The sequence below is a fragment of the Schistocerca cancellata genome, chromosome 2, assembly GCF_023864275.1.
Source record: "Schistocerca cancellata isolate TAMUIC-IGC-003103 chromosome 2, iqSchCanc2.1, whole genome shotgun sequence".
Classification (NCBI taxonomy): domain Eukaryota; kingdom Metazoa; phylum Arthropoda; class Insecta; order Orthoptera; family Acrididae; genus Schistocerca; species Schistocerca cancellata.
The window spans coordinates 586,208,982-586,232,977 of record NC_064627.1 but is presented as its reverse complement, the minus strand read 5'-3'; the positions used below and the strand labels follow the sequence as shown (position 1 = coordinate 586,232,977).

The 23,996-nt window shown below is 38.4% G+C and overlaps 1 protein-coding gene across 1 annotated transcript in view; it reads left to right on the top strand.

The window, feature by feature from the left end:
* Nucleotides 1–23,996, top strand: part of LOC126156710 (protein phosphatase PHLPP-like protein) — a 384,170-nt gene that overhangs the window by 308,780 nt on the left and 51,394 nt on the right. Inside the window, exons 8-11 of the mRNA XM_049916328.1 lie at nucleotides 7,728–7,788; nucleotides 11,899–12,156; nucleotides 12,649–12,852; nucleotides 12,951–13,113. Of these exons, the coding sequence (XP_049772285.1) occupies nucleotides 7,728–7,788; nucleotides 11,899–12,156; nucleotides 12,649–12,852; nucleotides 12,951–13,113 (686 nt within the window). The remainder of the gene's footprint in view (nucleotides 1–7,727; nucleotides 7,789–11,898; nucleotides 12,157–12,648; nucleotides 12,853–12,950; nucleotides 13,114–23,996) is intronic.

Sequence of the window (23,996 nt, the reverse complement as noted above, 5' to 3'; positions counted from 1 at the left end):
TAGATTTGACCTGTTGCTTCAGTTAGAAGCTGGTGAGCCTCAAGCAGTTGCAGGTATAGACAGGGCACAACAAACTTTCAGCAGCAAGTTGAAAAGTAAGAAAGTAGGCAAATCAGTAAAGAGAAAGAAAGTTATGTTGTTAGGTAGTTCCCATGGAAGAGATGTTTGCCAACTTTTGCAGGATTAACTAGGATCAGAATAACAGGTCACAATTTTTTTTAAATGTAGTGCTGATCTGGAGCAGGTGACAAAGGATTTAGGATCATTTTGCAAAGATTTCACTAAGGAAGACACCGTGATGGGCCGGGTGATAGTATTGACAGAGATCCTGGGTACAGTATAGAGTTTGACCTGGCGAAGATTGCATCAGCATCAAAGCATACTAGTGTTGAGTTTGTATCTGTTCTTGGGTGCTATGACTGACCTCATTTGATCTCTTCTGTCAAGAGTTTGCAGTTGAAACGGCTGCTTATGTCGGGTGCAGGGTCACACATTGGTGTGGTTCTTGTTGATTCTCTCGATAGGTGGGATTATACTAGGCATGGCCTTAACCTCAACAGGAAAGGGAAGGGTAAACTGGCTGGGAAAATAGCGGGAAAGTTAAAGGGGGGAGGCACTGTCATGAGTGATAAAATACCAGTGGTTATAGGGCTCAGAAAAGACCCTTTTTTAGGGTACAGAGGACAGAAGAAAACCAAGTTTTAAGAAAGATTAGGATTGAGACAAACCTTCAGTTTGAGAAAGAAACTAAAAAACATAATTCTAGCTTATTACATCAGCATAAACAGCTATTGGTTAAGAATTTTCAAAAGTCAGCAGATATTTCAACTCTACCCAATTTTAACTCAGTCAATGTGAAATATCAGCTGTCTTTATTGCATCAAAATATTCGAGGACTGAGAAATAAAATTAATGAATTAATTATCTGCATAGATGAATTAGAGTCCTCAAACCCAGCTGACATAATCTGCCTCTCTGAACATCATGTGACCACTGGTATAGAACTTTTTAGTGTTACAGGGTATAGATTAGCATCTCACTTTTGTAGAGCAGAAATGGAGAAAGGAGGAGTTGCCACATTCATCAGGAACTGTCATAAATTTAAGAACACAGACATTCATAAATTTTGCCTAGTCAGTATATAGAAGCATGTGCAACAGAAGTAGAATTTAACAAAAAAATCCTTCGTAATATTAAGTGTATATTGAGCACCTGTTCATAAACCACCTTGAAGCTGTACTGGCCCATTTAACAACCAAAAACAAAGAAATAGTAGTTTCTGGTGACTTCAATGTAGAGTTCCGTAAAAACTCTCCCAATAACTTATTTGAGTTAGTAACACTATCATTCAACTTAATTTCCACTGTAAAGTTCCCAACTAGGGTAGCCAATTGCTCACAAACAGCCATTGATAATTCCTTTATAGAAAAGTCCAATGAACAAAATTATATTACAAAACCAATAGTTAATGGACTCTAAGACCTTGACATTCAGTTCCTTCTGTTAAATGTTGATACTGAACAGGATATAAAATCTGTTAAATCTGAGCTCAAGAGGGTAATCAATAAGCCAAAACGTGATTATTTTAGGACACTCCTCATAGACATTCACTGGACTGATGTTTACACTGCTCATAGAATGTATGAAAAATATAACACTTTTGCTAATAAAGTGCTTACCTTATTTGAACACTGTTTCCCCCAAAACTAAGCAAGGTTGGAGCAAAATCTACAAAGACGCCATGAATTACTCAAGGAATAGAGGTATCTTGTAACACAAAAAGTAAACTGTATCTGTCAATTCAAAACAGTTCTGATGTTGATGCTATAGTACATTACAAGAAATACTGCAAAATATTAAATACTGTAATATGGACATCAAAGCAAATATATTACAAGGAAAATATAGTAATATAAGTTAACAAAATAAAGACAATATGGGATATAGTGAAGGAGGAGACCAGTAGAACCTGACATGAATAGGGACAAATAGCATTAAGAGTAAATGATACATTGGTGACAGATGTGTATAGTGTTACAGAACTTTTTAACAAACATTTTATAACTGTTACTGAAAAGATGTTGTTGTCAGGTTCTGTAGATGCTGCTACAGAATATCTCAGATCAGACATCTCAAGTGACTTCCATAAGATGAATTTGACCCTCACTACCCCAGCAGCAGTAATGTCCATCATAAAATCTTTAAAATCAGAAACATCTGATGGGTATGATGAAATATCAACAAACTTAATTAAAGAATGTAATTCTCAGTTAAGTAACATATTAAGTGGTCCCGACAGTCGGGATACCAGTTACTTTGGAATAAGGCTGGGCATCTCGGACATATTCTGAGTCGTGGCCACCTTTGTGCTCATACGGCAAAGACTACCAAATCCATCGGTTAGTCCCTCAGCCGTTAGGGGTAAAACCCAATGGGACTCGGGGCAAGTAAGGCTAGCAACCTGCTTCCCTGGTACTTTAAATATGATGCTGGCAACAATCAGAGCAAAATGCCTCGGACCTTTGGAGGTGATGGAGTCCCACCTCTAACTGACAAACCAGGGACTCCTAAGATACGACTTGGCAAACAAATGGTAATGAGATGGGGAGCTATTAATATCAATGGGGGCTACTCTGGGAAGAAGGTAGAGCTGACAGAGGCTGCAAGTAAGATGGGGCTGGACGTTTTAGCTGTTAGTGACATTCGGGTAAGGGGTGAGAAAGAAGAGGAAGTGGGAGTCAAAGCAGGAATAGCACAATGGGGTGTAGGGCTTTACATCAGGAAAGAAATGGAACCCAGCATAGTTGCAATAAGGTATGTAAATGAATGATTGATGTGGGTAGATTTGACAGTGTCTAGCAAGAAAATTAGGATTGTGTCAGTATATTCGCATTGTGAAGGGACAGATCAAGATAAGATGGATAGTTTTTATGAGGCACTCAGTGATGTAGTTGTTAGAGTAAAGGACAATCATGGGTGATTTTAACGCCAGGATTGGAAATCGAACAGAAGGGTATGAAAAGGTTATGGGTAAATTTGGAGAGGATATGGAGGCCAACAGGAACAGGAGACAGCTCTTGGATTTCTGTGCCAGTATGGGCTTAGTAATCACAAACTCCTTTTTCAAACATAAGAACATTCACCGGTATACTTGGGAAGGCAGGGGAACCAGATCTGTCATTGACTATATAATAACAGATCAGGAACTCAGGAAGGCTGTGAGGGACACACGTGTATTCAGGGGATTCTTTGATGACACTGATCATTATTTAATCTGCAGTGAAATTGGGATTGTGAGGCCGAAAGTGCAGGAGGTCAGGTCCATATGTAGGAGGATAAGAGTGGAGAAGCTTCAGGATAAGGAAATCAGACACAAGTACATAACAGCGATCTCAGAAAGGTACCAGTTAGTTGAATGTAGTCAATTACAGTCATTGGAAAAGGAATGGACAAGGTACAGGGACACAGTACTAGAAGTGGCTAAAGAATGTCTTGGAACAGTAGTGTGTAAAAGTAGAATGAAGCAAACAGCTTGGTGGAATGATACAGTCAAGGCAGCCTGTAAAAGGAAAAAGAAGGCGTATCAAAAATGGCTACATACCAGAACCCAGGTAGACAGAGAAAGTTATGTTGAAGAAAGAAACAAAGCCAAACAGATAATTGCAGCATCCAAGAAGAAATCATGGGAAGACTTTGGAAACAGGTTGGAGACTATGGGTCAAGCTGCTGGAAAACCATTCTGGAGTGTAATTAGCAGTCTTCGAAATGGAGGTAAGAAGGAAATGACAAGTATTTTGGACAGGTCAGGAAAACTGCTGGTGAATCCTGTGGATGCCTTGGGCAGATGGAGGGAATATTTTGAAGAGTTGCTCAATGTAGGTGAAAATACGATCAGTAATGTTTCAGATTTCAAGGTAGAATGGGATAGGAATGATGATGGAAATAGGATCACATTTGAGGAAGTGGAAAAAATGGTCAATAGATTGCAGTGCAATAAAGCGGCTGGGGTGGATGAAATTAAGTCGGAACTCATCAAATACAGTGGAATGTCAGGTCTTAAATGGCTACACAGGATAACTGAAATGGCCTGGGAGTCGGGACAGGTTCCATCAGACTGGACAAAAGCAGTAATCACACCAATCTTTAAACATGGAAATAGAAAAGATTGTAACAACTACAGAGGTATCTCTTTAATCAGCGTTGTGGGTAAAATCTTCTCAGGTATTGTTGAAAGGAAAGTGCGAGTATTAGTTGAGGACCAATTGGATGAAAATCAGTGTGGGTTTAGGCCTCTTAGAGGTTGTCAGGACCAGATCTTTAGCTTACGGCAAATAATGGAGAAGTGTTATGAGTGGAACAGGGAATTGTATCTATGCTTTATAGATCTGGAAAAGGCATATGACCTGGTTCCTAGGATGAAGTTATTGTCTGTTCTACAAGATTATGGAATAGGAGGCAAACTTTTGCAAGCAATTAAAGGTCTTTACATGGATAGTCAGGCAGCAGTTAGAGTTGACGGTAAATTGAGTTCATGGTTCAGAGTAGTTTCAGGGGTAAGACAAGGCTGCAACCTGTCTCCACTGTTTTTCATATTATTTATGGATCATATGTTGAAAACAATAGACTGGCTGGGTGAGATTAAGATATGTGAACACAAAATAAGCAGTCTTGCATATGCAGATGACTTAGTTGTGATGGCAGATTCGATTGAAAGTTTGCAAAGTAATATTTCAGAGCTAGATCAGAAATGTAAGGACTATGGTATGAAGATTAGCATCTCCAAAACGAAAGTAATGTCAGTGGGAAAGAAATATAAACGGATTGAGTGCCAAATAGGAGGAACAAAGTTAGAACAGGTGGACAGTTTCAAGTACTTAGGATGCATATTCTCAAAGGATGGCAACATAGTGAAAGAACTGGAAGCGAGGTGTAGCAAAGCTAATGCAGTGAGCGCTCAGCTACGATCTACTCTCTTCTGCAAGAAGGAAGTCAGTACCAAGACTAAGTTATCTGTGCACCGTTCAATCTTTCGACCAACTTTGTTGTATGGGAGCAAAAGCTGGGTGGATTCAGGTTACCTTATCAACAAGGTTGAGGTTACGGATATGAAAGTAGCTAGGATGATTGCAGGTACTAGTAGATGGGAACAATGGCAGGAGGGTGTGCACAATGAGGAAATCAAAGAAAAACTGGGAATGAACTCTATAGATGTAGCAGTCAGGGCGAACAGGCTTAGATGGTGGGGTCATGTTACACGCATGGGAGAAGCAAGGTTACCCAAGAGACTCATGGATTCAGCAGTAGAGGGTAGGAGGAGTCGGGGCAGACCGAGGAGAAGGTACCTGGATTCGGTTAAGAATGATTTTGAAGTAATAGGTTTAACATCAGAAGAGGCACCAATGTTAGCACTGAATAGGGGATCATGGAGGAACTGTATAAGGGGGGCTATGCTCCAGACTGAATGCTGAAAGGCATAATCAGTCTTAAATGATGATGATGATGATGATGATGATTAAGCTATCTGTGTAACCAGTCGTTTATCATGGAATATTTCCGGAATGGTTGAAATATGCTGAATTTAAGCCACTGTTTAAGAAGGGAGATAAAGAAATAGCATCAAATCTCCATCCAATTTCACTTTTGCCAGCATTCACAGAAATTTTAGAAAAGGTAATATACAGTTGACTTTATAACCATCTTATCACAAATAACATACTGTCAAAGTTCAGAAGTCAGATTTCTGAAGGGTTCTGATATTAAGAAGTCTATCTACACTTACAGTGAAAATGTACTTAATTCATTAGACAAAAAATTGCAGGCAACTGGTATATTTTGTGATCTGTCAAATGCATCTGATTGTGTAATTCACAATATTCTTTTAAGTAAATTAGAATATTATGGTGTAACAGGAAATACTGCAAAATGGTTCAAATCATATATCTCTGGCAGAAAACAAAGGGTGTTATTAGGAAAGAGACCTGTATTATGCTATCAGGCATCATCCAGTGGGGAACTAATTACTTGTGGGGTCCCACAAGGTTCCCTCTTAGGGCCCTTACTTTTTCTTGCATATATCAATGACCTTTCATCAGTAACATTACCAGATGCCAAGTTTGTTTTGTTTGGCGATGATACAAACATTGCAGCAAATACCAAATCAAGTGTAGTCTTAGAAAGATCGGCTAATAAAATATTTTTTGGCATTAATCACTGGTTCCTAGCCAATTTTTTGTCACTAAACTTTGAAAAAACACACTACATACAGTTCAGAACATGTAAGGGGTGTCCCACAAGTATATGCCTAACATATGATGACAAGCAGATAGAAGAAGTGGGCAGTGTTAAATTCTTGGGATTACAGCTTGATAATAAATTCAACTGGGAGGAGCACACCAGAGAACTGCTGAAGTGTCTTAACAAATCTCTATCTGCAATGTGAATTGTCAGACATAGGGGATACAAAAATGAAAAAAGCTGGCATACTATGCTTACTTTCATTCCATAATGTCATATGGGATTATTTTTTGGGTAATTCATCAAGCCAAGCTAAAGTTTTCCAGGCACAAAAATGTGCAATAAGAATTATATGTGGTGTGAACTCAAGAACATCCTGCAAAAGCCTGTTTAGGGAACTAGGGATACTAACTAATGCTTCTCAATATATTTATTCCTTGATGAAATTTGTCATTAAAAAATATCACTTTTTCAAACTAACAGCTCAATTCATGGAATCAAGACTAGAAATAAGAATAATCTTCACAAGTATTTAAAGTCACTTACTCTTGTACAAAAATGTGTGCATTATTCAGAAACACACATTTTCAATAACTTGCCAGCAGGCATAAAAAGCTTAACAACCAATGAAATTCAGTTTAAGAGAAGCCTAAAGGATTTATTGGTGGCCAACTCCTTCTAACCCATTGATGAGTTTCTCAGTAGAACCAACTGATTTGTAAATAAAAAAAAAACTTTTTTAAAAAATTTTAAATTCAGTGCATTAATGAAATCTTAGTAAATGAGTGTTTGTAAAATAATTCTTTCATATAGTGTTCATAAAAAAATGTTCATTCCACTTGGGACATGAGGAAGATACATTAGCTTATTTGTTTCAGTTGTAAATATTTGTCATGTATTATTGTTTTTCTGACAAGTTCTACATCCTGGAGGACCTCCTCACTACGGATCAATTGGAATGAAAGTAAATCTAATCTAATCTATCTAAATTAATTACTATCCAAGGAAATGTGATTTGTATTGCCATTTTAAGCTTTTCACATAATAGTCTGTAACTTTGAGCAAGTGTCTTTTTATTGTACCTGTCTGCAACTTAATGTGTCTTCTCTTTGGTAAGTAGTGATCAGTCTTTTCCTACATTGTTGATATTCCTACCAGGAGTTTCCATTCTTTAATAAATAAATACTAAAAATAAAAAAAATTCCTTCAAAGTCAAGGCACAAAATTAGAAATTATGCTATGGGGCTTTATACATGAGAATTTTCAAAATGGACACAAGACAATGAAAAATGAACACCTTCGGCTCTCACTTATGGGAGGGGAAAAAACAGGGAGAGGAAAAAGAAAATACAATGGCAACAACACTCTCTGCCTCGCAGTACACAATCTTGATATGAATGTGTGACCTACACTGTCCATTTAGGATTACTTTTCTACATATCTGTCTCAGAATGATGGAGTTGATTAATAAATTTATTGTAACTATCTTTCAGCATTGCATAAGCTGACAATAAGTCCACCGCCGGTTCACCTGATGCACTTGGATGTTTCATAGTAAGTAGCATTGTTTGGAATTATTGCCAAAACATTGTGATCAAATATAGTAGTTTTTTAATAAATTTAAACTCAATTTATAGCAAATACGTATGTAAATATGCAAATGACACTGCAGACTACAAAATTTGCAACTATAACAGTTGGAATGTTTAGCATGCTGTATGCATTATGTCACATTTCTTCCATTTATTACAGAGTATAATTTAAAACCAGTGTGAAAACTGACATAAAAGGTAGAGCTTACAATGTTAGGGCTACTCCCATATACTTCTAAACCAATGATTGTTCTACAGGAACCAGCAGAATAATCTACATCATGTCCATACTTTGCAACCATTGTGAAGTGCAATGCAAAGAGTACTTCCCATAGTACTATGCACTAAAAATTCTTGCCATTCCACTCACATATGGAGTGCAGAAAGAGTGACTGCCTAAATATCTCTTTACATTCTGTAATTAGCCTAGGTTGTATTCACAGTCCCTACAGGAATTTAACTTCGTGAGCTGTCATATATTCACAGATTCATCATTTAATTGTAACTTTGTATCAGGCTTTTGTGGAATAATTTGCATTTACAGTATCTCCAGCAGCTTCCAGTTCTAGTTTTTCAGTATTTCTGTGCTGTTCTCTCAAAGCTGTCTGTGGTTGTAGACATTCAATATCACCTGCTCTTGCATTAGTCACTTAAATATGCTGTAAGTAATCTCCTTTGTATCCTGATTGCATTTTCCCCTCTATCCTACCATGATAGAGCCCATGCGTGATAATTCCACTTCATAAACCCACAGATTTTTACACCCAGTTGCAATGAATTTGTGTCCATGTGCATATTGACATAGCTGTCATTAAAAATGTGGGATTGTTGTTGTATGTTAGTATTACCCATACCTTTTTAGTAGCCACTGTGAGTTGATCTGGTGATCATCATGCTTTTTTGGCTGAAGCTTATTTTTTTATTATTTTGTCATTATGAAACAGCCATCTTTTTGTAGACGTTTTAATTTTAATTGAAACACCTTTGCCCTCAGTCCATTCCTTCATTTCTTTCCAATGCCCTTTACCCAAAAAACGCAGGTGTGCGACCGGTATATGCTTCTCTAATTTAGTGAAGAACCAAACACATCTGTATGTAGGCTATTATTACGATGAAATTGCCACTCCCTAAGGCATTTTAAAGCAAATGACAGCTTATTCATGAGATCAACCTACTGCCCTGAAGGAGACAGTTCTTGTGTTTTCCCCATCAACTCATTTCATTGTTCAGAGGGACATCAAATCCTTTGTTTTGTATCAGATAAAGGAAGATTTTTAGCAATATTCAATGCCAGAGAATATAGCATCCTAACCAACTTCCTGTGGTTTAGTTTCATATCACACTCTTAGATCAATGAATATCTTGCTGTGATCTGATGTAGTATGATGAGCCACATTAATGGTCCAAGTATAGCATGACCGCTGTGGGTGGAAACTGCATTCCACCTTCACAAGAAATGATTATTCTCTCAAAGACTGTTTAAAGGTAGCAGGCAGGTAAAAACAGCTGGATGCTGCTCAAGTGTGAAGTTTATTTCCAGGCTATTAACAAGGTCTTAGTTTTGAATGATAGGAATTTCCAGCATCTTCAGTTTATATATTTGAAGTTTTATACTGTCAGGTTTGTTTGTTAATTTTCTCGCAATGATCTGCTTCAATGCAGAAGGTGCACCAAAAGGTACTTGCAACAGGACTGTTGATGTTCTTGCAGTTACCACAACTAATGGCTATTGCACTTTGTGTCAAAAATCCCACCATTGCTCAAGCAAAGATGGGAAACATAAAGTCTCCATCTGTTAGAATTGATTAACTTGAAAAGGGCCTTCATTAAAAATATGATCATGCTTTTCCAAAAATACTTTTCAGCCTTCTTCAGTGCTCTATTCTACACTAATGATCAACTGAATTAGAGACAGCTATTTTGTACTGTGCAGAACTCTTGTATATTGCTGTAATGATGATGACGTGTCAGGACATAGAGAGCCTACTTGATATAGAACTACACAACCACCACCACAATTTAAGGTTGGCTGGAGCTGTGTCCAAGAACTTAGGTCAGATGATCTGTGAAGTCATATATGCACCTTCATGTCCTCAAACCATTCTGATGAGTTATGGGGTAGGACATTGTCTTGCTGCAGATATAACTCATTTGTGAGGTGTTGTAGGTAAAGAAGTGTATGCTCTTCATTTGACACTAAATTTCTGTATCATTCATCAGTGAGAAATGTTCATAGCTATGTCAGGGGCTTCATTTCATTTCATCCCATGTGAACATCTGTCACATGAGAACTCGTCCACCACCTGTCACACTGATGCTCCATTGGCAAGCACAATGCATTGCCTCAAGCAGTTTCTGGTGTTCTTATACTCTGCCATCAGCATGTCCTAGTGTGTACCGTGAACCATCATCCCAAGTGTCCTTATCCCATGTTTCAAGCACCTAGTGTCAGTGTAGCTGCACTCATGATAATTTTGTGCCCTGTAATGTGCTTGTGTGTCAGTGGTTTGTTGTGGCCCATCTATACTCTGTTTCAGTCCTTAATAGTCAGTAATTAGCCCTAGTACTGAAATCTTTTTGTCCATGGGAAATGGGTCTGAAGCCAGTGGTTTTCCTGAAACTAGCTTCTGAAAAATCCAGTGACTAGGGGGCCTCAGAAATGGACCACCCACAATGTCACTGCAATCAAGTGCACTGATATGGTGTGTCATGGCCATCCTGCACTCAACTGTCATGTCAGTGGTTAGTACAAGATTTGATGACATTCCATTTCATGATACAATTTGCTATGGTGACAGAAATGCTCTCTCTCTCCAACTTCTCACGAATGTATAGCACTCTGCATCCAGGAGATAGGTGAATTCTCTTGACAACTTAAAGCTAAGCTAACAAAATAATCATAGTTATCAAGTGCAGGATCAAGTTTTAAAATTTCCTCATCTAATTCTTGACGAAATATTTAACACTGCACTTACTTGAGTGTTGACAATCTCTTAAAGAATACTCTGTGGCTTCACAAATGTTTCAGCAGAACACAAAATAATCTTTTGTAATAAACACTATCAAAATTCTTGACAGCTGCAGCTACAAACAATAATCCTGCTGTCAGATGTTATTTGTCTGTATTAAACCCAATTCTTATCACCTTTATAGGGCAAGATCAGCTACTTATTTTTATTTTCGCTATGCATACTACACAGAAAAATTGTTTTGTCACCACAGGAAACTTCACTTCTTTTATCTGGTCTGATCCTGGTATTTTTGTCATTCACATAAAATTGTTATTAAATTAAATGTTTATTAATTCTGGCACCATATTTGTAATTTCAAGGGCTCACTATTCCCATTCTGCTGTCATCAGTGTCCTAGAATCTACACTGATATCTCTTTACTCCACGATGTTTCCCTAACCAACACCACTGCATTTGAGCTCGCTATTATCATTTCTCATTTGAACTTTAATTTCGCAGGTCTCACCATCCACCACAAGAGTTTTTTAAATATGTACACAAACAGGGCAAAAAAGACATCAAGTCATTTTCTATTTGTCTACTTCCCTTTATTCATTTCAGTTATTGCTACTCAGCAAGTATAGCCATAGTAGTTATGCTTCTTATTGCTAAAATTTCTATCAACAGTCACTTCTAAAACAACAAACATTATTTAGCTCAATAAAATCCTCTGAAACAAAGTTTTGAGTGTGAAGGAAATTATACATAATTTTATTCCTTCAAGACAACCTCATCGTCAACGCATTCCATAAAAAGGCATTCTACCAGAACCTTCCTAAGACAATATAAAATCAAAATAATTCCAAAAAAAGAAGAAAATTTACTCCATATTTTCCACAGTTAAAGTATTGTAGCTGCATATCTGGAACCAAACATTTTTATCTGCCATTTGCATCAGCTTAATAAATACCATTCTAAATTTCGTATGATACAGGTAGCATGAACATTCTTTTGGTTCTGTATAATTATGTTCAATTAACATTTTAAGCTTTAATCTGTGAACATAGCTCAGATTTATATGTTAATTAAAAATTAAATAATTTAATTTTTTCCTTAAATAGTAATGAGCTGGAGATGTTGCCAAACTGGATACCAGGCTGTAACAAGCTGCGGGCTCTGTTTGCAAGCCATAACAAACTGCACTCATTGCCTGAGCATATGTTCTGCAGTGACCTCACAAGTCTACAGACACTGCAGCTGAGTTACAATCAACTGTCTTCACTGCCCAGTGTTATTGGACATCTCCAATTGCAGGAGCTCTTTCTTCAGAGCAACAGCATTGCTATGCTGCCTTCAAATTTCTTTATGGCCTTATCTAGGTAAAGTTTCAAATTATTTCATGTTTGTTTGCATGATGTATTTGAATGAAAAATATATGCATACGTGTTAAAGAGTTATGAAGCAATGATAATGCTGTAATGTGATCTGAATTGAGTTTGAATTCCTCTGTTTAGAAGTTTTTGCCAGATGTTAAAAACATTAATTCTAATGAATGCTGAATTGTGTTTACAAAATAATCATTTTAAGTATTAACATTCATTTCACCACATTTCAGAATTTAGTGATATGAGCTATTTAAGAATGAAAGAAATTCTCATTTAATGCTTAATTAAATGATACACATGCTCTATTATATTTCTGTAAGTGCCTGTGTAAACAAAATTTCTTCGTGTTCCTCTCCACTCATGTGTTCAGTTGTAACAAATTTTCTCTTTACAGCTTTTCAGAGGGCAGCACAATTTCAAGTCTCCTCTATACTTTATCAAAGGAAACTTTTTCTTGTACATATTAATTATGCTTTCTTCTTGCAGACTGAGGGTATTAAACATATCCAACAACAGGTTATGTGAACTTCCGTCTGCTCTAAAGCTTTCTGACAATCAAGTTTACGAGATGGAGAAACTTTATCTCACTGCTAACTGCCTTACTGACAGTTCACTTGAAATTATTGCCAAGTTCATAAATTTACGAATACTTCATGCAGCTTACAATTGTCTGACCCGACTCCCTGAAAGGTAATGTTACATTTTAGATCAAGCATTTATATTGAAATTAGCTTATTGCTGCTGGAAAAAACTGTTACTAAAGATTGCTGTTTTCTACTCTTTTTTAGCTGTATATCTGTGTGGAAAGACTTGGAGGAACTGATTCTCTCAGGCAATAAGTTGCAGTACCTGCCAGACAACATCACTCAGCTAGAACATTTAAGAGTTTTAAGAGTTCACTCTAATAGATTATATACAAGCCCCTGCTTTGCAAAGATGAGCTCATTGAAGGTATGTCACTGTACTCCAAGCATTTTATAACAAACATAAAACTTCAGCTTTTAAATGGAAATATTCCATAGGCATACTGGTTGAAGAAAATGGTGACTGTATATCTGCAGTTTACAAGCAGGCATATTGTCATTCGCTTGATAGACAAAACAGTGAACTGTGAGCAAATCACAGTAAAGAGAGAAGGAAAACTAAATAACCTAGCAATTAATTTTCTAAAACACTGAAGTTCCAGTTGCATTCATAAAAAGGTGGCGTGTATATCCTGTCAGTGAATCTGTTTAGAGTATTGTTATCTGTTTTAGGTTTAGATGAATAACACACAGCTGTTCACTTTAATCTGGATATATTATTGCTTCACTTTCAATAATGTTTAATAATGGTATATGTTTTACTTCCATACTTTGTATATGTAATTGTTGTGCACAATTATGCTCTATGCCTTTTTTAATATTACTTTTTAGAACAATAAGTTATGTTGGAAGTTAAGAAACTGATGCTAGTTCCCAGAGCAGGAAGCACCCAATATGATAGGTACCACTGGGATCTCACTTCATAATGTAACACAGTTTGGAGGCACTGAAGCTATGATATTTATTGACATTCACTGGCCAGTGAAAGTGCACATAAATTACATATCGTTCACATGGGCACTAAGTAAGTGAAACAATACCAACAGGGACAAACATCACAATAGGATGAATCACATGCTAACTAATCTCAGTATCATTGCACCATTTGCTGCGTGGAGTGGCTTCATGGTTTGAGGAGCCATGTCACGGACTGCGTGGCCCCTCTCACTGGAGGTTTGAGTCCTCCCTCGGGCACGGATGTGTGTATTGTTCTTAGCATAAGTTAGTTTAAGTATTATGTAAGCCTAGGGACCAATGACCTTAGCAGTTTGGTCCCTTAGGAATTCACACACATTTAAACATTGTACCATTTAAGGAATTGTACTTTCACTATCATTTCTCACGCTTTGATTTGGTATTTGTATTTGCAACAGATCACAACTTGTTGAACAGTCGTAAAATGTCACAAAGTGAATGGCCAAACATCTCATAGTAGCAGCAAAAAGATCACTGAAGTGGAATAGGTGCCTTATAAATGTGAAGGGAACACTTTCTTTGACTGTGCAATGACCTTGCAACAGAACAAATAACATGTTTAGAGTAAAAACAATGGATGTTCTCATTGCATAAAAGGTCTGTAAATTACAAAACTGTGGGCAATATGATGTTCTTTCTGTTCTTTGTTGTAAAGGACCAGTTATTGTGCTCTTTGGAAACAATCTGCTCCCTCTGTGTGATACTCTAGAATCCTTCTACTGGTTTGTAATTAGCAACTTTGTCATTGGAATGACGATGTCTTTGGCTGCTGTGCAATGTGCAGCCACAGATGAATCTGCACTGTAGAAACTATTCAAAAGTTGAATATTCCTGGCAGATAAACACTGTGTGCTGGACTAGGACTCAAACCTCGGACCTTTGCCTATTTTGTGCACAAGTGCTCTACTAACTAAGCTCTCCAAGGCTGATGTAAGGGTCTCACACCTTTACTTTTGCCAATGCCTCTTTTCCTACCTTCTAAACTTTATCAGGAGTTGTTCAATATTCTGATGTACAGTCTCTAATCACCAAATTTCATCTTGTAGCTTATCCTAAACTCAAAGACTTTCCTGGGAGTAGGTGGTATGCAAACTGCAATTGAGATATCCAGCAGCTAAAAGATTTATATGAGCCCCTCTTTTTCTCATATGATTATGTAATCCAATATCCTATTCACTTCATAAATATCTTTTTTTTTAATTTTTTAGTTTCAGGTCTTAGGAGATGGAAATTTCAAACCATTGAAAGAGAAATTTTAAAAAATTAATCTGATGTATCAAAATGCTTTTTCTGCCTACTGTGCTTCATTATTGTACCTACTACAGACTAACATTTTTATACATTCAGTCTGAATACCATCAGTCATTGCTGTATATCATAATGTAATAAAGTGTCCTTTCTATCAAGTCATTCATCAATTGTACACCGTACCTACTATCGTCAAAAAGACTCATTAGGGTGTGCGGCCAGTTAAGGTAGACGCGAAGTGAAACAGCTGTTAAAAACTACATTAATAAAGGAACACACAAAGTGAAACAGTTGTTAAAAATTACATTATTAATTAGCTATTGGTAAACTCTAGCCATGCCAAGTGGTTAAAATGCCAAGAGATTTTGACGAAGTGCTTCTTGCCCATTGTCAAAGTGGAATTATTGCTGATAGACTGCTGGTACACCCTTACATACTCTGGCTGCCAGCTGTGTGCCCACAGTATCATCTTATATGAATGTAGGTTTCCTCAACATTTGGTGGGCCCACTTCATCTTTGTTATCACTGGATCATGCCAAACTGATCTTTAGGCTACCATCTCTTTTATGGGTGTTGACTGTGATTTTTATGTGAATGTTTTCTTTAATTACACTGTCCCAAAGGAACAACTGATGTATAATCAAACTAGGTCACTGATTGCTTTCCTGGGCATGCTTAGCTCCTGCCAGTCTTTTTGGAGTTGAGAAGTAATAGAACTTTTCATGCTCCTTTCTGCACTGGTTCACATTGTGCACTGTTAGTCTGGCATAAGACTGCCTGCACTCACAGGGTATTTTGTAAACATCAGGCATTCTGAGACCTATCTCATCTTTTAATGGTCTCATTAGATGACTTACCTAACACAGAGCCACAGAATGGCAGAAAGATGACAGAACAACAATGCACACTATGGAACAATGCAAAGAAGCAGCATGACAGATGGTATTACCTACTACCCTGAAAAATTTTCTGTGGCTGAGCTTGCTCTGAATAGAGTCACCAGGTGAAGTGTGATGACCCTTTAACATGGCTTGCACTAATGGCACCGGCCGGGGTGGCCAAGTGGTTCTAGGTGCTACAGTCTGGAACTGCGCGATCACTACGGTCGCAGGTTCGAATCCTGCCTCAGGCATGGATGTGTGTGATGTTCTTAGGTTAGTTGGATTTAAGTAGTTCTACATTCTAGGGGACTGATGACCGCAGAAGTTAAGTCCCATAGTGCTCAGAGCCATTTGAACTATTTTTTTGCACTAATGGCTTTTGGGACTGTGCAATTACAGAAGCTCTTTAAATAAAAATCACAGAAATCATCCTTAATAGAGATGATGGCCCACAACATGGGATCCAGCAGATGTGAGGTTGAAGCAAGAATAATGAACACAGAGACAATGTATTTCCATAGTTGTTGATACTGTGGGAAATGTTGATGCCACAGCCAGGAGCTGAAGTATGTAAGGAGTACCAAAAGCCCATCAACAGTTATCCTATTGGGCAATAGCAAGAAATACGTGAGCAAAAGCTTATGGCATTTTAATCAATGAACACCAATGGAAATCTGAGAATATTTTATTGAACTTACCATTACAAGACTCTGCATTCTTAAATTATTTACACACCCTGAGCTGCTATTTATCTCTTACTGCTATGGTCACATTGATAGAGAAGAATGGTTCTCTCATTGTTGTAAGAATGAAGGTCTGCATTACCCGTTGCCATACAGCAAACAGAATCTTCAATCTTTTTTAACATAAATAAGTAGGTAATTGGTAGAAATTGCCAGATAGGTATCTTTTGAATTTATAAGCTTTCTCAGTGTTGTGTCATATGTAAACTAGGAGCTTGCTGAACACTTTTGCATCACAGAAAACGCTACTCTGAACCCTAGAGAAGAAGATTAAGTCAGTGTGGAAATTACTTTTTCTGTGGCCCTACTTATTGTGGTGATCTAAATCACAGTTCAGCTGGAACTGATTTTTGTGATTAGAAACTAATTCCCCTTAAGGAGTAAATACACTGGAAAGTCAGGATGCTAATTCAAAGATCTGTAAAGAGACTTCTGCAAGATGTTTGGCTATCTACTTTGCACAGTATTCTTAATGCTCACTTTTTTTGAATCTTTACTCCATTGTCCCATAATCCTCTTCATAAGAGAGTAGAGAATGTATGTGTGCCTTGTTCGTTTAGTCACTACAATGATAGATACTCTTAAGTGCAAATTATGCTTCTTGATTAGTTTATCTATGTGTCAACTCTATTCTAGGTTTTGATATCACTGGAGCCCATCAGATTTTACCCACACTTTTTAATTTACTGTTTCACCATAACACCTATTTCTAATACCAGCAGATCACTGCAATTAGTTTAAAACTGCACACTAAAAGTCTTTGTGAGATTTATGCTTAACTTGTTGACTGTGAAGCAGGTGTAGTCCTGCTCAGGTACGGACTGTGTCCGATTGCATGATTTTAGACTCTTGAACAGTAAGGGCATTTAAGTAGTGTAGGAATAGGAATGGATCCAATGCTGAATTTCATCGGCTAATACTTTTTATGCCCCCCCCCCCCCTCCTCCTCAGAGTTTAATTTTCTCCCTCAGGCACAGACTGTCAATATAACTCTTCACTTTCTGTGAGGATATTAAGACTCCATCAATGCAAGAGGGGTGCCATCAGTGTCATAACATTTTAGTTTTTCAAGTAGAATTTAGTGGTCACCACTATCACAACTTAAACAAGGTCACAAAATATGACAATAGGATAAATTTTATTGTTTAGCTCTGACAAGACTTGATCTGTAACAGAGACAGGTAACACAATATGCTGTGAAAAATGAGTCAGTAATATACTATAGCATCTGAAAACATCGGGAGGACTGAAATGTACCTGTAATTAGAGATCATTTGCTTATTTCCATTTTTATAGATGCATGTACCTACTGCCCACATGGGTCTCATATAGCCCAAAAGTGGTCCTGTCGAGACACGATCTGATTTTAATACTCTGGTGGACTCACTGTCATGATCAGAAGGACTGTCAATTTTTAGTGACATGATTTCTGTAGCTTCCAGTGGGGTTGTATTTTTGAAAATCCTTTTTATGAGTGTTACAAAGAGTGTCTACTGAAGTAAATATAATGATATGTATTTGGAAGTTTATTAGTAGATGTGAAGCAGTAATCATTGAAACCAGTTGTCAATGATTTCAGTACCAGCACATCATCATTTCTACCACATTTATTATCTGGATACTGAAATCAACACTTTCTCCTTCAGTGAAGAGTTGTGACAGAATACTATGAAATGAGTGAAAATAGGAAAATCAGACTTTTTACGTGTACATCTCAGAGTTTCTGATACTGTACATAACATAAAAACCATTGAGTGCAGATATACAAAAGGATATATAATATGTAATTTCCCGTTCAGGTTCTTAACATCCAAGAATTTTCCTGCCTCCTAGACCAGCAGCTACCCATCACTCCAGGAACCAGCCACAAAACACTACCTCAAGCTTCACATCTCTCTTGAATTATCAGTATTGTCCACATGACTTACATTCAGCCACAGTCATAAATTTAATCATGCAGTATTAGTTAAATACCTACAGTCCTTTCTCTGCTACATCTAATTGAAGTGTCATTTCATTAACAAATCTCAAAATCTTTTGAATAGCACATCTAATGCCTTGAATAATTTGATCTATGATCCCTGTTTTATTCACCACCCTTCCCAAAAGAGCACTCTTTATAACCATTCCATAAGTTCTTTTATGTCCAGCATTGCTTCACCATCCTTTCTCGGGTTCTTATAGCATGATATTAATATGTCCACAGCTCTGCCCCAGTCTCTCCATTTCCTCAAAACTGATGACTCAATTAGTATATTTCCAGTGCACAAGTCGTCCACTACTGTGGTACCTGACTGACAGAAGTACATAGAGGAGGAACTGCAGCAGCTTTCTAACAACTGTGCCTACAGCTCCAGCCATGAGGTTCTTACCCTCTGGTTTTAACTGGTCTAAAATCTCTTTTAAAATCTCAACCCTCTTTCAAGGATTCATTCATGAACTGAAGGCAAAATTTAATGCAAACTTTTTGATCCATCTTTTTCAAAAGTAAAAGTATACCAGACACTCAAAAAACATGTATAATCTTCTCGACTCTCAATAATAAAATAAATATTAAAAACAGCTGAAATGCAAACACATATCAGGTACATGTGCACCAACAAGATAAAAAAAAAGAAAATTGGATGTTTAAAGCTGGCAAAATCAAAAAAATTCCACTACTTTTTGATTACACTAACTATATCTTACAGATAGATTTTACATAAGTAGTCTGCATGAAGAAGAAGTTACTGGTTTGGCGTCAGGTGGGTGGTGACTGAGGTAATGTCTTATTAATGCATGCAAACCGAGCACTCCCACCTTCTAGATTCTTCCATATGTTCACAAACACCCAGTCACACCAGCCATGCCGTGGTTGTTAGCTACAGACTATCCATTAAACATAGTGAACCAACATCTACAATGTGTTTATCAAAAATTTCTTTCCTTTGTTAATAATGTCCATCATTTCCTGGATCATCAGAAATCTGTGCTTGCATCACTTCCAGCACACACCTTGCAAACCACCATTGTAGTCACCTACTATTACATCAACAACAGGGTGTATACGACCCGGGACAACTGGGAGATCTGGGAAAAACCGGGAATTTTTTCATCCGGGAGAAAACCGGGAAAGACCCGGGATATTTTTAGAATTCTGGGAATTTTTCATTGTTTTAGTTTTCAGTTAAATTATTGTATTTTTGACTGGTAAGAACTGATACTCTAACAAAGGATATTACTGTATCCTGCTACTGCAGAATAATATTTCAACAATAAAACATAAATGAGAGAAAAAAAAAGAAAATAACTTAAATTGCAAAGGAAATGCGTCAAATACAACAATGACACACAGTGCTCATGCAAGCGTCTGCCAATTGAAAATGTGTCAAAGGCTTTAGGAAGAATATGCAGTGCTTCATAACAACAAATTGCCTCCAATGAGCATGAAGTCGCAACTGTTTACATTCGGTTTGTTTTAGCCAGTTACATGTGGGCTCACGCGCTTGTGCAGTTGAGTCACGTTTGAGTAGTAGATTCTCTCACTTCTGGCAACAGGAATGTGGCTGTTGGCTGTGCAAGCAGTTCAAAAAATATGTTCAAATGTGTGTGAAATCTTATGGGACTTAACTGCTAAGGTCATCAGTCCCTAAGCTTACACACTATTTAACCTAAATTATCCTAAGGACAAACACACACACACACATGCCCGAGGAAGGACTCGAACCTCCGCCGGGACATGCAAGCAGTCACAGTAAGCAGCTAGATGCTACCGGGGAAAGGGGACGCCAAATTCATATTCTTGAGGAAACCAACTTGTTTCACAAAGCACCTAGAATCCAGTGCACATTTGCCTATCAATTATTCATATCATTTTGAAACGCTTCCAAGTTGGTTTTTGAACACATTTTAAGTTGATTTCTGAATGAATCATAAGTTGACTTTTGAATGCATGCATAGTATGCATGATGTCTCTGTCAGGAGAATCCTCGTCGCATCTAGACACAGACAAATGGGGACGGGGCTATACGAGCTGAGGGAGTAAAGCCGAACGGATGAATGCCAATCGCATCCTGATTATGTGGTTGATTGGTTTGCGAATGATCAGCGTTGCTTTAATTACTAGCGAAATCCATAGATTCAGACTACCAGAGTGGAAATAAACGACTGACAGGAATAACAGGTGAGAAAGATTACATATTATCTTCTCGGTGTATCCAAGAAAACGAAATTTTGACAGAAAATTTTTGGCCAGATCGTTACACTAGTAAGGACCAGTTGTACAGTCCCTGGCTAGCAGCCGCGTAAGTTATATTCTGGAAGTAACGCGGAAAACGTGTTGTTCGAACACGTATTATGCCTAACCGGAAAATAATCACGGGATAACTAAACCTGTGATTCTGGCAGGATTAGTGACGTTAATCGGCGAACAAATTTTGACAGTGGCAGCAATAGCTACAGAATTGGTGATGACAAGATTGTTTGTTAGAACGAGGAAAGAGAAGAAACGGGGACATCACACAAATTGTGGAAGAATAAGACGATTCCCAATTTATATAAAAATTTCGTAATACTACTTTCCGATCTCATACTTGAGAAGCTGGTGCATATGAATGAAATGTGAAACTAATTCCTAACATAAGGCTTTTTGCTTGTAGTAGGCCTAATAGGCATTTGATATTGGTACATATTGGATTATATTCTGTCGTGTTATAAAAATGGCCATTTGTGCCAAAACAGTCTCGTTTATTTGGTATGTTACAAAATTGCTGCCATATTAGAAAGGCCTATTTTGTTTTATCTAGCAAACAGTGACAAAATAGACGTAATCAGATTGAGATACCTGTTGGGTATTATTTGTATTAACAGCTTTTTCAGTATTAGATAACGACATTTAGATTTTTCATGTAGCAAAACGTTTGACGAACTTTGATGAGGTAATCGATTCTTTCGCAGAAAGGAAAGCACGTCATGTAAAGCTGTAGCAAGATTAGAGAGAAAAAAATGCTAGGAGCTAAGGTTTGAAGAAATGTGTAATTTCTTGCTTATCTCTTGTCAGTATTGGTTTCATATATCCTACATTTAATTTTATGTCACACAAAACAGCAAATTATTAGCTATTAGGCAATAAAGAATTAAGATTTTCTGTAGAGTTCTTGTTCTCTCGAGTACAAATAATCCCATCCGCTATTAATTGTGAGACTTTTTTAAAGAGGGGCAGGCTGTCATACTGGCCGACTGGGAGCAGGAGAGGCACCACAGGACATTTCAATTTCCACTCTCCTGAATATACACTCCTGGAAATTGAAATAAGAACACCGTGAATTCATTGTCCCAGGAAGGGGAAACTTTATTGACACATTCCTGGGGTCAGATACATCACATGATCACACTGACAGAACCACAGGCACATAGACACAGGCAACAGAGCATGCACAATGTCGGCACTAGTACAGTGTATATCCACCTTTCGCAGCAATGCAGGCTGCTATTCTCCCATGGAGACGATCGTAGAGATGCTGGATGTAGTCCTGTGGAATGGCTTGCCATGCCATTTCCACCTGGCGCCTCAGTTGGACCAGCGTTCGTGCTGGACGTGCAGAACGCGTGAGACGACGCTTCATCCAGTCCCAAACATGTTCCATGGGGGACAGATCCGGAGATCTTGCTGGCCAGGGTAGTTGACTTACACCTTCTAGAGCACGTTGGGTGGCACGGGATACATGCGGACGTGCATTGTCCTGTTGGAACAGCAAGTTCCCTTGCCGGTCTAGGAATGGTAGAACGATGGGTTCGATGACGGTTTGGATGTACCGTGCACTATTCAGTGTCCCCTCGACGATCACCAGTGGTGTACGACCATCATTGGCACCAAGGCAGAAGCGACTCTCATCGCTGAAGACGACACGTCTCCATTCGTCCCTCCATTCATGCCTGTCGCGACACCACTGGAGGCGGGCTGCACGATGTTGGGGCGTGAGCGGAAGACGGCCTAACGGTGTGCGGGACCATAGCCCAGCTTCATGGAGACGGTTGCGAATGGTCCTCGCCGATACCCCAGGAGCAACAGTGTCCCTAATTTGCTGGGAAGTGGCGGTGCGGTCCCCTACAGCACTGCGTAGGATCCTACGGTCTTGGCGTGCATCCGTGCGTCGCTGCGGTCCGGTCCCAGGTCGACGGGCACGTGCACCTTCCGCCGACCACTGGCGACAACATCGATGTACTGTGGAGACCTCACGCCCCACGTGTTGAGCAATTCGGCGGTACGTCCACCCGGCCTCCCGCATGCCCACTATACGCCCTCGCTCAAAGTCCGTCAACTGCACATACGGTTCACGTCCACGCTGTCGCGGCATGCTACCAGTGTTAAAGACTGCGATGGAGCTCCATATGCCACGGCAAACTGGCTGACACTGACGGCGGCGGTGCACAAATGCTGCACAGCTAGCGCCATTCGACGGCCAACACCGCGGTTCCTGGTGTGTCCGCTGTGCCGTGCGTGTGATCATTGCTTGTACAGCCCTCTCGCAGTGTCCGGAGCAAGTATGGTGGGTCTGACACACCGGTGTCAATGTGTTCTGTTTTCCATTTCCAGGAGTGTAGTTTGGATGTGCGGTAGAAAAATGCTTTATGAAGAGGCGTGGCACTGCACTTTGGCATACTTAAGACCAAATTATATGTCTTACATTTCCTGGAATACATATGGTTTATGTTTCAGACTTTTCAGAAAGATGTGCGCTACAAGATGGACATATTTTGATCTTTTCGATGTTTTTTAAATATTGACCTGGTTCGCAAATGTCATAGATCCGGGACTGATGCGCAGAGCAGTCTGGGCTATAGTGCGTAGTCTCCACGTGACCCATGTTTACAGTTAGTGATTTTGCTGTTTCCCCTTCGTTTACTCTCACGTCGAATGAAAACAAAATGGATATCTGTGGCCGGGGGCTATCAAGTGAATTAAAACACATTCACATAATTACGGAAGGCTGAAATATGTCATTAGTTTCAGATTTTATTTTATTTCCACCTTCCTGACAGTCAAGAATTAATCGCCTTGCAAAACAATGAAGTTATTCTTGTCTGTTTGCTAAAGAAATTAGGCTTTTGTTAACCTTTTCCGCAGAGGCAGTCAATGTATTTGAAACGAAAAGTTTAATTCCACAGTACTGGCTAGTTTCAACTGTTCGCTACATTTCAAGTGCACGTTTTCATTTTCTAGTATGTGTGGCATTATGCCATCATAAAGACCCAAACATGATATAATACAGTACTGGTGCTCCAAGAAAATTTACATCCCGAAAACCACACTGAAAAGCTTAATATCAGGTCGAGGTCTATTTCATTGGGAATCTGGACATACGAATGTGCACTTTAAGTATGCACTTTAAATGTGCACATTTTAATATGGTTCACGAAATTC